The 17,553-nt window shown below is 35.6% G+C and overlaps 1 protein-coding gene across 1 annotated transcript in view; it reads left to right on the top strand.

Moving 5' to 3' along the window:
* The window catches only part of PGR (progesterone receptor), a 30,922-nt gene extending 15,314 nt beyond the window's left edge, over positions 1-15,608 (top strand). The window contains 5 exon segments of the mRNA XM_039718755.1: positions 5,048-5,350; positions 6,757-6,901; positions 10,114-10,244; positions 13,331-13,488; positions 14,897-15,608. Coding sequence (XP_039574689.1) covers positions 5,048-5,350; positions 6,757-6,901; positions 10,114-10,244; positions 13,331-13,488; positions 14,897-15,052 — 893 coding nt within the window. The 3' untranslated portion in view covers positions 15,053-15,608.
* Positions 15,609-17,553: the final 1,945 nt, after the last annotated feature.

Here is a 17,553-nt window from a genome sequence, read left to right on the forward strand (position 1 = left end):
GCATTTCATCAGATCTCTGCCCTACCTACACTATCTTCTGGAAAGGAGTAATCTGGCAGCAAATAGAAAGCAGAAGAGAATAGTTGGGCAATGGAAAAAAGGAAATACTGAGTGGAGCGGTGACTGTGGCACCCCTATTTTTTTTGTCAGCTGCCCCAGGTTAAGTGCCTCAGGTGCTCTTAGTGATGTCAACAGTGCTGGGGGGATTAGGAAGGTAATTGTTTTATGCAGTTTGAAATGGAGTGCTTAGTACTGAAAGAAGACGAAAAGACAAATGTAGACCAAAAATGAGGAAAACTGGAGTGAAATTATACTATTTGTAAATGAGGATTTAAAATTCAAACTGCAAACAAAATCTCAAGATAGACTGTTAACCATAATACTCTGTCTGTGGTTATATTGTTGCCCTTCTTCCTTTTGTTCATCTGCCATTTCTTACAATTCCTTTGTTGTATCACATGAGCAATATTTCCTACCCATGACTTGATGTGCTGATCAGCACAATATGATTCATACATGGAGTGTTACAGGGCTCAGATAATTTTCCCAAAGACATCAGTGATCAAAGGGCTGGGAAGCCTGCCATATGAAGAAAGGGTAAACATGAGCCAGCAGTGTGCCTGGGTGGCTAAGAAGGCCAGTGGCACCCTGGCCTGTATCAAGAATAGTGTTACAACCAGGATTAGGGCAGTGATTGATTGTACCTCTGTACTCAGCACTGCTGAGGCCACATCTCGAGTGCTGTGTCCAGCTCTGGGCCCCTCACTACAAGAAAGATATTGAGGTGCCTGGAACATGTCCAGAGAAGGGCAATGGAGCTGTGGAAGGGTCTGGAGCATAAATCCTATGATGAGCAGCTGAGGGAGCCAGGGTTGTTTAGCTGGGAGAAAGGAGGCTCAGGAGGGACCTTCTTACTCTTTACAACTCCCTGAAAGGAGGTTGTAACAAGATGGGGTCAGCATCTTCTCCCAGGAATCATGTGACAGTATGACAGGACATAGCCTCAAGCTGTGACGAGGGGGATTCGGCTTGGAAATCGGGAGCAAATTTTTCACAGAAGTTTAACAAAGTTTATTAAACTTTGAAATGGGCTGCCCAGAGAGGTGGTGTTGTCACCATCCCTGGAGATGTTTGAAGAAAGGCTGGACGTGGGACTTCATGCTCCAGTTGACAAGGTGGTGATGCATTGAAATTTGGACTTGATGGTCTTGGAGGTCTTTTCCAAGCTAAAAGATTCTGTGATTCTCTGATTCTGTGAACTGAGTTTGTTCAGCCTTGGGAAAAGAAGGCCTACGAGACACCTTATCGCTGGTTTCCACTATTTAAGGGTGACTGCAAAGAAGATGGAAACTCCCTTTTTACAAACAGTCACATGATTTACTCCTAGGGAGATTCTGATTAGACACAAGAGGAAAATATTCCACAATGAGGAAAATCAGCCATTGGCATTATCGCCCAACATAACTGGTGAACTCATCACTGTTGAACACTTTTAAGATTCATCTGGACAAGGTGTGGATTCATCTTGTCTAACTGTGCTTTTGCCGAGGAAGGTGGGACTGGATGGTCCTTGAGGTTCTTCTCACCCTGGAATTCTGTGATTCTGTGACAAAAGCCCATATGAAAATTTCCAATTTTCGAAATAAAGTACATGATTAGAGACATCCTGGAGTATTTTAAATTAATTGGAATTGGCAATACTTTAAATCTGTACTTTTGATTACAACCTTTATAGGTCAAGATTTTTTGTGTCATCTGCCATTTAGAGCTTACGTAGATACGTTTTTGTTCTTTTACCTCTGATACTTAGTTTCTTAATGCTGACCTTGAGTTAAATGCAGACTGGCTATATTGCTTAATTAACATGAGAAACACTGAGATTTTACAGGATCTTAATGATAAGCTTCCAAAAACTACTATATTAATTAAATTAAACTTACTTCTTAGGGAAGTACACCTATCTTCCATTGTGAATGTCGCTGAGTGGCAACCACATAGATAAAAGTGTAATATTTCATTATATAGACAACAGTTCCATTTTTCAACCCGAAATTCCAAGAAATTTCAAACCCTTGAAATATTTTAAAAGAAATTTAAGTCAGTTGTAAGTAAATTATAGAATAGCAACCAATAGATTCAGTAATTTATTTCCCTATATGGGCTGTTTCTTAATCTATAGAAGGAAAGTATCAATAAAAACATACATTTCATAGTACTATATTTGTAATTTTCTGTGAAAGTGTTAATTGTCTTTGGTTTCTATAACCTCATAACTTGGGACATTAATCTATCCCCTTTCTAATCTTAAACCTAATAGGATAGCAGGCAGCTGGATCAGGTCCTGGAATAAACAAGTACACAACTCTTTTATTTCTTATGAATGAATCTGTAATTTTCCCAGGCTGATTCCTTGTTCAGCTGCATTGCTAAATTAGTTTTTCATTGTTTCAATCAGCTTTCAGTCTGCAGTGCAGTGACTACATGCAGAAAAAGGTGAATTAGTTTTCCAGGTAATATTTTCTGAGGTTGGATCAAAGGGTTTTTTAAAACCAAGATCTGTTCCTTCTGCTTTGCTGCTTTCTCTATGTTGTATACACCCCCCCCCCTCCAAGGTGTACATAGCTTCTTTTTCTACACAAAAAGCAAGAGCATAGTGACCTTAAAGTAAGGGCCATTGTGTTCTGTCAAGAATAATACATCATTGATTCTTTTTTTCACCTTGTTACAGGGTAAGAGAAGGGTAGTGAGATGTTAAACTTCTACTAGAAACCCAACCCTTTTAATATAAATTGTCTACCATCAGTAATGTGTAATTGTCTGTATGATTCTGTATACCTAGTTAAAAAAATATTAAAATACAGAATTAGGTAATAAGGAGAAAATCATAATATATTTGATAGTGGGATTAAACAGATTTTTTTTTAATATTTTCTAGGTACATGTAGGACACGAACACTATAAACATGCTATTTGTAGTAATCAAGGCTAGGGGAATGGTGACTATGAAGAAAGTGCTTGAGTGGTTGGCTGTCTTAAAGTGAAGTAATGAAAATATGTGAAGTAATGAAAATGTGACATTACCAAGTGTGTGCTGTCTAAATATGCACAGACATATAATATTAAGAAGTATATATTATAGTATTAAGAAAAGTAATTGTCAGAGTGGATTGGTATTATTTACCCATTATGGGACTAATTGGAGACATTCATTTATCTTACAGTGCAAAGTTACCTGCTTTGTAAACAGCAAATGAAAAACTAAGTTATTGTCAAATCTCCATTGTTTTCCTTATGTCCTTAAGAGTTTTTATTAATTTGATGTGGTCTCCTCGTTGTAGATGGGAAAGTCTGCTGCAAGTCATTAACAGTCACCTCTCCTGTAGATAGGGAACAAGTGGAGTTGTTTTACTGATGGCTGTTAAGCAACATAATTAGCAATAAACACACGAGCAGTTCTGCAAACCAGTGTGACATTAATTCTGATACATTTAGTCACTTGGAAACATGGGTACTTATTAACTACTAACATTTCCATGTGATAAGCATTCTGTTTGGTTTCTTTCTTTGCTTGTTCTCTGAACTGTAAAAGTATCTGAAGCCATTATTTCTGAAAATTCCTGAAATCATTATTTATGAACTATCAAATGCATTGTTACTTCTGTTTTCCTTCATGCCTACACAATACTTAGTGGGAAATTCCCACCATGTCTATGACTATATATATGTTTGTTATGATAAAAATTGGCTCTAGGTCATTCAGCATAATAAATTGTCTATTCTTTTGGAAGTTTTTTTTGCTTTTTTTTCTTGGTTCAGGTGTAACTTAAGATGTACCTTGGTGTTTGGTTATTTACTAAGAAATATCTAATCAGAAATATTTTTATTCTTACCGCAAGTGATAAAATGAGCATATGATTGTTGGGGCACTTGATACTAAACTAATTAAACGGGCAGTTAAGTTAGTGGGAATATGACCGCTGAATGTCATTGCATGATGAGTGTTACTGGTTTTGATGTCACCCTTATGTCTGTTTCTGTCCCCCTGTCATGTAAATCAGACCATCAGTGTCAGTATCTTTGTTGCATTTTTTGACCCTTTTTTCCCTAAGACAAACTTATTTGGAAGAACTAAAAATCTATCAGGGTTTTCATTGTCTTTGAGGATCTGTTTAAAGCAAGTGTGTTCCATGTAGTCACTTCTGCATGGATTTGCTTTTTTTACTGAAACTGGTAATATGTCACTGAGGGTTATTGTCTTTGAGCCTCTGAATGTTTGATTTTCTGTGTCTGTTGGGTGCACTGCCAGACTGTTTCCATGAAAGAAATTTGAAGAATTGTACCTAAACCTGTGTATTTCCATAGGCATACCACATGTATCTGTGCATATTTTGGGAAGGCAGTTCAGCTATTAATTTGTTTCAGTTAGTGTTGTTCATACCACTGCAGTATGGAAATAACAATTAAAAATTCTGAGAAAGGGAAATTATGCTTTAGGAAGTGAAATATCTTCTAAGTGTTTACAGTATTTTTTGGTCTTTCACTCATCCCCCTGGGCACCAAAATAGGATTCAGCCATGAGACTGAAATGCTCTTAGTAAGCTGGAGGAAAGGAGTTTCTTTGTGTAGTAATTAATTACTAACATTTTTGGGTTTGAATATTAGGGAGTAAAAGAAGCAGTATCTTTAATTGACATTAAATAGAAACTGAATTGTAGAGCCAGCTGGCTCAGCTGTTGGCATATGACAGAACAGTGGGAATTGAACCAGAAAACACTTTATGAGGTTACTGTAACCTAGAATTCATGGCAATAATTTTAATGGGTGGGTGCTGTTCATCCCTTAGTGAAGGGAGCAGGATACAGTGGGAGAAGCTCTAAAGAATTTTCCATTATCATTTTTCAATTACATAAATAGTAAAAAAATAGAAAACTTATTTTGAAGACAGTTCTGGTTTCCTTGTATAGATTAAAAGTGTAATCCAGCACTAGTGGAAAATACTCATGTTCTTGGTTAACTCTTTCTAACAATCAACAGTTTTCTTTTTCAGGTCGAAAATTGAAAAAGTTTAACAAAATTAAGGTTGTGAGAACCTTAGATGTTGCACTCCAGCAGCCAGCAGCCCTTCAAGATGAAAGCCAATCTCTAACCCAAAGGCTGTCCTTCTCTCCAAATCAAGAAATACAGTTTGTTCCCCCAATGATAAGTGTTTTACGAGGCATTGAGCCAGAAGTTGTCTATGCTGGTTATGACAATACAAAACCTGAAACACCAAGTTCCTTGCTGACCAGTCTGAATCATCTTTGTGAGAGGCAACTTCTTTGTGTAGTCAAGTGGTCTAAATTACTACCAGGTAATATAATTTCTTATATATAATGAATTGTATTTAAGCAAATGTTTCATGAGAGGAGCAGTCTAAAGACAATAGTATTGACTGCCTGTTTATTCTTTACAAATTCCAAAATGATTAAGCTTTCACTTATCAGATAATTTAACTAATCAAATGTATTTTCGTAGGGAAGCACATTTGAAAGAATCCATCTAAATATTTAGTTTCATTCCAAGAAAGCACAGGAGCTCAGACAGTTCCTGTATGTGATTGTTATTACAGCCTTTCTACCCCAGCCCTTCTTACTCTATTATTTATTCATTTTATAAAAAGGTTGTATATCTACTTATTCTTTATTCTTCTTATTACTGAAATGAATTTTTGAAAGCAACAATGTAAAATTTTTATAAATAATACCAATTAGAACTAAGCAGCTCACAAACAGACTGGTAATGAGAAGTAACTCAATTTATTAACTGAATTTATGAAGATCCATAAATGGATTTAAAAAAAAAAAGATCCCTGTTATGTATGTATATGTGCTGTATGGTGATAGGGATCATCATGGCCATCCTGGGATATGTAGAAATCAATATATTGAGCAGAAAGCCTGGAAAATACAGTTTCATTTGAGCTCAGTTTGACACTTTGCTGCTGCAGGAAGCAGTAGTCTCAGTCACTGCTCTTCCCATTGCAGTTGACACTTAACACACCTCTTGAGTGAATTGATTCATCTCACTAAATGAGAAGAAAGTAAACCTTTTTTTTAGCCCTCTGTGTTTCCTCATGTCTTCATGAACTGAACCACTTCACTGAGGAGGAGCATGAGTGCCAAAGCTTGCTTGAAGGAGGTAACAGGACCATGCAGTGAGGAATGCTGCTTTTGGTGGCAGGAAGCTGTTAGTTTCACTCAGATAATTCGTGGCAGTCTTTAAATTTATCAAACAGCAAAAATGATCAAACATATCAAACACAAGCGCACAACTGAGTATGGTTCTGTTAAGCTGAATGGAAGAAAGATACTCATATATGGACATTTTTGTATGACAGCTACATCTTATGGTAAGAACACTGATGTTCAAGCTATTGACATTCAGTGAGAGTTGGTTACAGTGATCATGTTACAAACTGTCATATTTTTTACCAAAAGAAAAAGGGATGCATTCCTATCCTCTGAAACAGTCATTTTTGCTAAAATAAATTTTGGTGTGAACATTTCAAAATATTGGATGAGAGCAAAAAGCCAAGAGGTTAACTGTCAAAATAAGATAGGCAGCTATTACTCGGGCATTGGAGATCTACATCCCCAAAACTGCTTGTCTTTCTAGGTGTCCTCAGTTTGATAGCTCATATTTGTAAGCTCAAAACATCTACTTAGCTGCTGTCTAGATAAGAATTATGAAATATTTTATCTTTAATTTAATTTCCAGGTTTTCGGAATTTGCATATCGACGATCAGATAACCCTCATCCAGTATTCCTGGATGAGTCTAATGGTTTTTGCAATGGGATGGAGATCATACAAACACGTCAGTGGTCAGATGTTGTATTTTGCACCAGATCTGATTCTAAATGAGTAAGTAGAATGCTCCCATGAATAACATCTTGAACTTTTATGTGCCAATGGGAATGTGACTCCCTTGAAGCCAAGATTTCATTCATTACTTGTTCTGTTTTGAAATTAGTGGCCAAGTCCTCTGACCATTTCAAAGTTTAGTAACTTTGGAAGGGGTTTTGTGGGAACCTCAACTGTTCTGTGTACATGGTCAAGCAAAAGCAGTTCAAATAGAATTTTAATTATCTAACAAAAAAAAATCATGCTGTCAGAAGATTTACTTCCATTAATCTGAATAAGTCATGCGTTAATGTTTACTAAATTGAATTGAGTATGGGGTTTTTTTTAGTTGTTTTTGTTTGGGTGGTTTTTGCAAATAGTTTGCCTAAAATCTAAATGCTCAGTAAAAAAACTACTTATCAAGTAGTAATTTTAATATCAAGGAAAAATTATATGAGACTGCTCTTTTCTGCTGGGGGATGGTAGGGGCTTTTTGGCTTGTATTTTTCTTCACTGTTCTGTTTAATTTAGATAATCATCATGTCAGTCTCTGTCAGTTTTCCAGCTCTGCAAATGAATATTGTCAGACTTGTAACTTTATATTCTTTGGTTATAGTACATGGGAGGTTGCCAGGAACAGTAAAACATAATTTAATCCCCATATTTCCTTAATAAACTTTTCTCAGTATTTTTTTTTCTTTTTCTTAAAATACTAAAAGAACTGCTATGAAGCAAGCTGAAAGAAAAACAGGTGTTTTGTAAGACATATTGTTTAAGGATTAAGGGGTGGATTTGCAGAAGATCCAGACACCTGATTTTAAAATCTGTAAGTGTGCAAGATCCTCCCAGTGAAGTTCTTTATAGAAGATATTCAGCAGAGCCGACCCCATAGCTCCTGGCCTTTTCTCTTTCAAATCACTGTAAATCACTGTGAGGTTGTTGGGTAATGAATTCTTTCCTCTCCCATTTTTATTAATTGTGCGGTACAAATTGAAATACTTAGAAGTGATGAGATTGACCGAGTTTCTGGCTGTATTGTTGTCCCAGCATAGTCTGATGCATCTTATGGTTACATTCAGAAGAAGCACAGTGAGATGGCTTTAAGCAATAGTGTCATGTCTTGGAGTATCACCCCACTGCTGAGCTTGTGAAGAAGACTTTAAGTACTTTCTTTGGGAATGGTGTTGAGATTTATGAACCCTGATTTTAATCCACCAGAGACAGTTTCTTATTGTCAACTCAAGATCATTTACGCTGGGTGCTGACAATATATTCCTCTCTTGGATGTAGAACATCTCATCAGGGTCATACTAGAGATGTTATAAACAAAGAGATATAAAAAGTAACTGATGCACTGAATCACAGCTGCAACTATTTATTAGAAATAAGTTAGCTTTTAGGTCAGTAAAATGTAAACAGCTTTGCTATCTATGATGATGTCTAAGCTTGTACCTTCATGTTCACCTTAAGCAAGGGTAACTGCTGAACACTGCCAAAAAAAGTTAACTGTCTTGGTCATGCATCCCTATGATTTTAGCTGAGATGGATCAAACACTCTCTGGCTGCACTGTCAAACAGATAAGGAGTTTATATGCCTGAGAGGTGTCCCAGAAAAAGCCATTCATTAGCAGGTAGAGGTGATCCCTGACACGACTCATCATGTAGGAGTGCAGGCACTAATGCCAGAATCACAGGATTGTGTGCCTAGAGGTAGAAAGAGATAATGCAAAGTCCTTCTGAGGGGGCAATGCACACTATAGTTGTTTCATGTTGACAGTTGTTTCATGTTCATAGTTGTTAGCCATGAAACCACAATCCAAAGCTTGTGTTACAGCCAGTCTTATCATTTAGGTGAACTGAGTTGTTGTGCTTCTGAGGAAGGACATGTTTGGTAGCATCAATTTCAGACCAAGAAAGCCAGTAGTGCTAGTTTGACCAAGATTTCTATGTATTAATACCCTACCAGGATTTACTGTTACTTGTGTTTTGCAGTGTCTCAAAATTTGAGTAAGAACAACATTTAAGCTGCTATTGCTTTTCATAGAAAATAATTAGGAAGAGATGCTACCAAAAAATAATAGAAAAGGAGATTTAAAGTAGATCTAGAAACAAGTCTATTCAGGTTTAAAAGATTAAATTTCTATGATTATGTAATTTAAGAGCTGGTACAAGATATCAGATGTTGAACAACACTGAAATAATTTTCATTCAAGCTGACAGTAACACTTTAAATAATAAGAAAAAATTCAGTGCATTGAAAAAGTCTTTTTTAAATGGAAAATAGCTTCTGTTTTGATTGCTGAGGTCACTACTTGCAGTCAGGTTGGAATGCTGATCTGAACCCCCTAGCAGGCGAGTGAGCAAACTTTAATCTTCCTGGTTTTGTACCTAATTTGTCTGGATTGGGGTGCAACCTTTTAAAATCAGTCCAAGATACTGGATCATCATGCGATGAATTCAGTCTAGATTAGAAACTTTGTAATGCTACCATTGCAGTCATTACAGTTGAAAATTATTCTCTGCTAAATATATGCTATAATATATACTCAATATACCAAAACCACAAAGAGAAAAGTGGTGCCAAAGTGCTGCAAAAACCCCACAGTTTTATCTATTTCTTGTGTGATTTGTTACTTCTGTGAGAGTTTAGGAAAGGTTGTATTTAATGTATCTGTTTCCTTAGCATGTAACATTTTTAACTGTTTCTTTAATGGCGTAGCATGCTACAAAGCAATGCCATTGCTGCTAAAACTACCAGGCTGGAGTTGCTACAAAGTATTTTGGTACAGACGTTTTACAAAACCTAACAACAAGTTTTCTATAGACTTTCAGTTTAGTCTTCAGTTCTGTGCTTTGAACTCTTTATGGATATACAAGAATCTATCAACTTCTAAAATAAGATAGTACTTCACATTATTCACTAGGGTATTTTTAATTAGTAAACTCCCCTTATTTTTGGTGGTTAGCATTCAGCTTTGATAGTTTTTTTGTTTCTTTTCTGGACAATAGTAGCAGATTTAACATTCAAAACGATAGCACATTCATTACAGTAAAAAACAAGCATAGGAACATAAATAATCAGAAAATTGTTTATGTGTATAACCTCATCTTTAATTTTTGTAATGTGATAAATTGCTAACAAGACCTTTCTTTCAAGCAGTTAGTACTGGAGCCATTCTTCATCTTTGTTTTAATAGTTTTTAATTTATTTTTTTAACTTTTCTGGGTGTAAGACAGAGGATGAAAGAATCATCGTTCTATTCCCTGTGTCTATCCATGTGGCAACTCCCACAGGAATTTGTCAGACTTCAAGTTAGCCAAGAAGAGTTCCTGTGTATGAAAGCACTGTTACTTCTCAACACAAGTAGGTTCTTTTATTTCTTTGTAACACATCACTACTAAAAGAGTGTTGAACCATGTTAACTTGACAGTCACTAAGCTCTCTGGCTTAACAAATGGAAATGTCCTAGATGGCATGTTAGTATTCTAAGACTAAAAATTTTTTTTTCTAGTGTTTATAACGAACAAAGAATTTGTGATTCATTATTGGTTTTATTGTGTATAAAGATACTGGGGAAATGTTGAATCTCTTTTGACATATGACTATACTGTGTTAAAAATTTTCAAAACAACTGTGCAGTATTTCTGCCTGGAAACATCGGTTCGAGTGACTCTACACAGATTTAAAAAACCCCAACCAAACCAAACCAAACTTAAAAGTATTAGAATATATTTAAAAATATTTAATAAATTATCAGGACTGAGGGCTTTATCTTGACCAAGATCTTAAAGCAGGTTTGCTCAAAAGAATTAGGGAAGTGGCCATGACAAACAATACTTGCATTTATTCAACTTTTTGTAGTTATAAATAAGTGAAGTTTAGCACAGATATAAACAAATGGAAATGTTTTTCTTTGGTTTGTTTCTCTGGAAACAAAATCCGTGGTCACTTAATTATACTCATCTTTTAAAGAATGCAGCATACAGCTGCATTCCCCTTTGCATAGGAAATGTGGTTGCTGACGAACTTTTCTTCCAAAATCTTTTCTGAAATACTAAAAGTTACATCTGCTGAGGCCATACTTGTTAGTTATGAATTCCCAAATAGAAAGTTTTAAAGTAGTACAGGTGCTGTTAGAAATGAGAATTAGCATTTTTGAAAAATATACTTGAAAGAATATAAAAGTTTGGTTCTCAACACACAATGGAGTCAGAAGGGAGATGTGCAAATCCTGCATGACCTGCTTCTTGATTTTACAAAGTAAATAATAAAAGTAAATAATATTTTTTTTAAAATTGCTTTTTTACAAAAAGTAACTGATAAGGAATTAAAATTTAGTCCATCTTAATCTGTACATGGCTGATATTTGCATAAACCCATTCTTAAAAAAAAAACCTGATCTCAACAGAAAGTAAGTTTAAAAAGATTAAATTTAGTGCATATGAACATGGAAATTGCTAAAAGAATAGCAAAATGCCATACTCTCTGCTAAAGCAGTAAAGATAATGTGGATAAAAATCCTGATATAACTCCAGTTGCTTTGTTAGAATATGAATTTATTCCTATTTTAAATGTTTTCCATTGTGTTTTCATCCCAGATAAACTCTCTTGTCTATCTTCTGAAATTTCACTTAAATTTAGATAAATTTGTGACAATTCAGCTATCTCTCTTCCAGAAAGTTAATACCAAATTCAAAGAAGCATTACAGTGGTTGGTCCAATCCCTCTCCTTTCTGGGTGCATCAGTGTAACAGAATTCATCTGGTTACCTTTCTTTATCCACTGCATTGCACTCAGAAGCTATCTTTTAAGATGATATGTATATGCAAGAAATTACTTTAAAAAAAAGTATTTCTACCTGTTCTGATGAGTTTTGCTTTTTGTTCTCTCCTGCATTTATTGTCTTATAGGAAAAAACAATTTGTCAGATGTTTGGGAAAAGGAACACACCTAACAGTTGTTGCTGAGACATTTAGTAACCATTTGGTACTGTATAAATATAATTCCATAAAAGCATTTTCAAAAAACTATATAACCTTGTTGTTGTTGTTCTAAGGTGTTTTAAGACTACTTTTATTTTAGTCATGATGTTCATCTTAATCCACTTCAGTTGTGAAAGTACAGCCATTTCAGTCTTTTGTGTACTAACAGTAAATCAAGTCTAATCCTTTAGTCTCTCATTGTGTCTTCTGTTCAATTTATTCTTTAGATGAACTGTTTTTGACATTTTTAGATAATTCCAAAGAAACATAATTTGAAATAAACTGGGTGTCAGTCTGGATAAATTTCTAATTTTGAATGGACTCCCAGCCTAAATTTTAATATTATATTTGACTTGCAGTTGAGTTGGCTGAGGCTTAAATATAATGCTTTACAGACTTCTGATTTAAAGGAATTTCTAAATCTTGTTACATAAGATTTTGGCTCAGTTCATGCCACTGAATAAAAGCATACTCATTCTTGACATATGTTCAGGGGAATGGAGCAGCTCAAATAGATAGCTACAAGAAACTTTTTGTTGTTAAGCAGGAATGTGACTATTTTTTTCAGAATTCAGAGGAAAAAGGCTGTTCATTGATGGAAGATACCTTCAAAATTAATTTGCAGGGGAAGTATAAAGACTTAATTGCTGGTTTAGAGATGTAAGTCAAGGATAGCTTCCATCTAACCCTGAACTCCATCACAGTCATCTTATATGAAAGCATTCCTTAGTTGTCTATAGAACTGCTGTTAAGAAATGTCCAGAATCATCCAGGCTTTGAAAATTAAGGTATTCTTTTTCCATGACACATCACTAGCAGCCACTAACAGGTTCTTTTCTCAGTGTTCTCTCCATGTCCTCATTTTGATTCTCACACCTGACCTTTAAGAGAAGAGGGAGTTCAACCAATTTCTCCTCCTTGCTCATTTTTCTAAAAAGCTGTTCACCTTTAAGTCTCTGATCGGTTCTGTTAAGAGGAAGCAGTTCAAACAGGAGGTCTGAGCCCTGACAGCTTTACTGTCTGCACTACTTTAGAGCTGTTAGTTCATTCCTTGACTCCATTTTGAAGCACTCCAGCTAGATCTCTCTACCAAAAATTCGCTGTGAAGAGGGCAGACCCTCAGCAGTAAACATGGATCAGTCCAAAACATGTTTCCTCAAAGGCAGGAGTGGTTCTTTAAGCCATTTTTTTTTCCCCAGCAAATACATGTAACTGAAGCTTAGGGATATTTTTCGACATAAGGCAATTAGCAAAATGAACTTTGCTGAATGATTGATCCTGGTATACCCTTTTAATTAATTGTATCACTGGTTTTGGAGTAACTTTTGAATGGGAAGACATACCTGGCACATAATAATGAATTGCACTGTACAGCATGAAATGCTGTAAATTTTTCCTGGACTTGAAATTTCATTGCCTTCAGAGTAAATTGTAGCCTATCTGGTTTGTTTTTGGGGTTTTTTTTAGTTCCTTTGGAAGGTCTAAGAAGTCAAAGCCAATTTGATGAGATGAGAACAAGTTACATCAGAGAACTGGTGAAGGCAATTGGTTTGCGCCAGAAAGGCGTTGTGGCCAACTCACAGCGTTTCTATCAACTTACAAAACTGATGGATTCCATGCATGATGTAAGTTTATTTGTTAATGCTTTCTGCTCTTTATGTAAGAAGGAATTTCTTAACAGTAATTCTATGGAAGGGAGTTGTCACCATTGCTAAACAGCAGAAGAACACAAAAAAAATCCTTTATTGTGTATATTTATGTGAATAGATAGCTATATACATCAGTATATGTATTGTGCACATATTTTATGGTATACAATATTGAATTATTTTTGAAACATGCACTGGAGTGCTATGGATTTTTTTTAGGTTTTGGTAACATAACCATACAATTGTGGGCTTTGGTAGGGGTGGTGTATATGTGTGTGTGAGCACATGTATACTTGTTCAGGAAAATAGTGTGAGGAAGAGGCAATTCAAGTTGCAAAGTCAGATTACTAAGAATTAGTGAAGGGCAACCAAAACTGGCTTTGCAACCTTAGTTCAACTGGTTTTATGTAGATATTCTATACCACTTTTTCAGTATCTGGCAGGGTTTGAAAATTGAGTAATCTTTGATAATTCTAGATACCATGCCCTAGACACTTTTGAACTCAATATTGGTTGTGAGGAATTCCTAAGGAGTTCAAGGTGGACAGGATCTTTGCATCTTTGTGTTCTTCAGAACTCAGCAAATCTGCATTTTATTTTAATTCAGTCTCTTCCTTTTAAATGCACACATTGAAATAACCTGTGAGGAAGAGAAAGAGGGAGGGAGGCTTGCTGCAAAATAACAAAGTGATGTTTGATCCGTGGAGTATCTTCATTCAAGTCCTGTTTCAGCTCAGGCTGATAAAGTGATGGGAGATGCAATGAAAAGAAAAATCATCACACTGGAGAGATTTGTGTAATGTTAAAGCTAAGGTAGCAGAAATAGTCTGATGTTTAACAACATATTAGTCACTGGTCTGAAATAAAAATTGGAACCTCTCAGAGAGGCTAGATGAGATGTAATAATCACATGTTGAGCAGTTGCTTTCAAGGGATGGGAGTCTGTGAAGTTCAGGTTTGCAGCATACACAGATATGATCATAGTGAAAACCATGACAAAGCTCACAGGTAAGTAGTAAAGCTACCTCTGAGAGCAGTGTTTAAATAGCAGGTAGTGACCCAAGCACACACATGAGTGTGAGAATAAGATGAAAGGTTGAAAGCTTGTTAAGTAGTTGCCATTGTTCATCACATGTGTCTTGAATGAGGGTGATAATACTTTGTAATATTAGTGAAGCAGTGGTTTTATATGACTTGCCATAGCTATATGTATGGTTTTTGTCATTAATAGGATCTGAGAAGTACCCTCATTACTGATTCAAGAAAGGACAGGGTAAGGTATAGAATTATGTGGGCTGATGAATGTATAAGTGATTGACAGCATGTTTATGTGGCTGCATTACTGCTAGCCTGATTGATCATGTTTGTATTTTATCAAATCCAGCTGGTGAAACAGCTCCATCTCTTCTGTTTGAACACATTTCTCCAGTCCCGTGCACTGAGCGTTGAATTCCCTGAGATGATGTCAGAGGTGATTGCTGCACAGCTACCCAAGATTCTAGCAGGGATGGTGAAACCTCTTCTCTTTCACAAGAAGTGAAATGTCTTTTCTCTTATCACAGAGATGATACCTGGGTCATTTTTTGTTTGTTTATTTTGGTCAAGATTTTGAAATGTTAGGACTTCAGCATATTTGACATACTTACCCTGCCGACTGCTTTATACTTGTAACATACACAAGCCATTCAAGCTTGATGTACATATTGTGAGTTCCTGATTCCTTAACTGCAAAAATCACAACAGTCATAAGAAATGTTTTGTAAACTTGTCTAAGCTGCTTTTTAGATATGCATATGAATGAAAGTGAATAGACTTTCCAGATTTCTAGCAACAGTTACACATTTTTCTTACACATTGCACACTCTTGAATTTCTGGTATGACATGGTGCAAAATTTTTACTTTAGCACATTGTGTGCATGGGTATATGTGGGCACATGAATAATGTAAGATTTTGGAGGAATTAAAATAAATATTGCCCACATTTTCTTATGGATATTTTACTTTTTATTACTGCAATGCCATCAGAAATAAATAATGTGCTAGGCACACAGTATACTTTCATACTCTCATCTGTGGTCATGTTGCATTGAAACTCTTAATCCAGCATACTGTTTTCTGCATCATTACAGTATAGCACATTATTTATTTCTGATGGCATTTATTTCTGAAAGTATACACAGTATACTTTCATACTCTCATCTGTGGTCATGTTGCATTGAAACTCTTAATCGAGCATACTGTTTTCTGCATCATTCAGTGGAGCTCTTCTTCAAAAATCAGAGAGTTTAGGAAAATTCCAGTGTGTATTACACCAGAAGTAATGTGTTTGCAAACCCACTAAGCTTTGGTTTGTGTTATTTTTCCTTAAAAGTTCAGCACTTACTAAAGCTAAATCACTTAGCTGTAATCCTAAATTCATCAACTCTTACATTCTGTATTTCAGAAGCTTTAAATAGAGATGTTTTCACTGACTACAACTCTTAATAGTCTTAGTGTTTTGAATTCCAATGCTGAACACTCAATCAGCCATTAGCATCAAATTATAGTGAGATCAGATGCAAAAAGAAATGGAAAATATGACTGCAAACATTTTGATACACATCAGACTAATTTCAGTATGATTTGGTGAAGCTACATATTTTCTATTTTAAAAGCACACCATTATAAATGGGGTAACTGTAAAAAAGGAATTGGACTCAATTAGCTTTATGCATTCAAGGAGAATTACATATTTTACCATAGAAATGAATATTCAACTGAAAAATTATAATGTGGTGTTGTTTGTTCCTTTGATATGGTTATGAAGCAACTCATGCATTTAAGGCAGTAAATTGTAGATATATTCAAACAACAGAGAAACAGATAAACCTGAAGAAGAATTTATGAGTCTATTAAAACACAACAAATTTTGCCAGTCACTACAAATGATACATAAACATAGGAAATGGCGAGTCTTGCCTGGATACTTCTGGCCTTATGCTTTTGCTTTTGCCCATGGCTTTTAGCTGTCCTCATTGTGTGGCTGTGTCCTGCTGGTGATGTGTAGCTTGGTCTGTACAGACATATCCTTGTCACATGAACAAAGGCCCCTGGGATGTTAGTTCAGTATCCCCGGCTAAATCAGGGTGCCCCTCATTAAAAGTATAAGTGATGTTGCTTGTTGGTAAAAATTACATCTTGGTTCTTGAAAAAACTGTGGACAACTGACAAGTATAGGAATGTCTCAAGGTGTCCTTACTGGTCATGATTTCCTAAAGCAAACAAAGAAGAATCTACATTACAGCTGGGAATAAGAGCATTTTTGAGATCCCCACAAAGCAGTACAAAACCCACTAGAGCTGATGCAAATGTGTGACCCTAGATAAAGTGGTATAGACAGATTTTTGTATTAGTTGACTAGGTTTGTCATTTCTAACTGCCCAGAAAAGCAATGTCTTTGATATTCCATAGAGTCTGACTTTTAACTGTGATCCTTAAAGCAATTATGTTTTAATAAATAGCACAAAATTCTTTATTTCTACATCCTGAAGTTTTTTTTTTCTTTATTTTGTGTTTGCATTCAGTAACTGTGATTTTCAGTAAAAAATCCATTTCAATCATTCCACTTTCATGTAACAACAGTATTTCCATGCATTCTCATGGAATTGAAGTATTGCCATGATTTACCACCGAGTAAGCAGACCATCTATGTTACTGTTTAGATGAAACTGATAACAGAAACTTCCCACACTAAAAATTACTCCTCATCACCCTAATTTTGAAATTAGATGTCAGATCAGGCAGCATGTTTGCCTTAGGAATGCATGAATCTGGCTGCATCTGCATTTTACTCAATCCCTAAGTGGCTGACATGTCACCGTGTCCCATAAACATGGCAGATTAGTCTGAAATGCACTATATTTCCCTCAAAGGCATAATCAAAAAGCAAGAAAATATACCTTTTGGGAATAGTTAACAAAGCTTAAAAACATTCCCAAACTGTATTTCTAAAAGACCTCTAACTCACAGAAAAAAATTCCCAAAAGTTTGTGGCCATAATG

The sequence above is a fragment of the Passer montanus genome, unplaced genomic scaffold (assembly GCF_014805655.1).
Source record: "Passer montanus isolate IOZ18808 unplaced genomic scaffold, ASM1480565v1 scaffold4, whole genome shotgun sequence".
Lineage (NCBI taxonomy): Eukaryota > Metazoa > Chordata > Aves > Passeriformes > Passeridae > Passer > Passer montanus.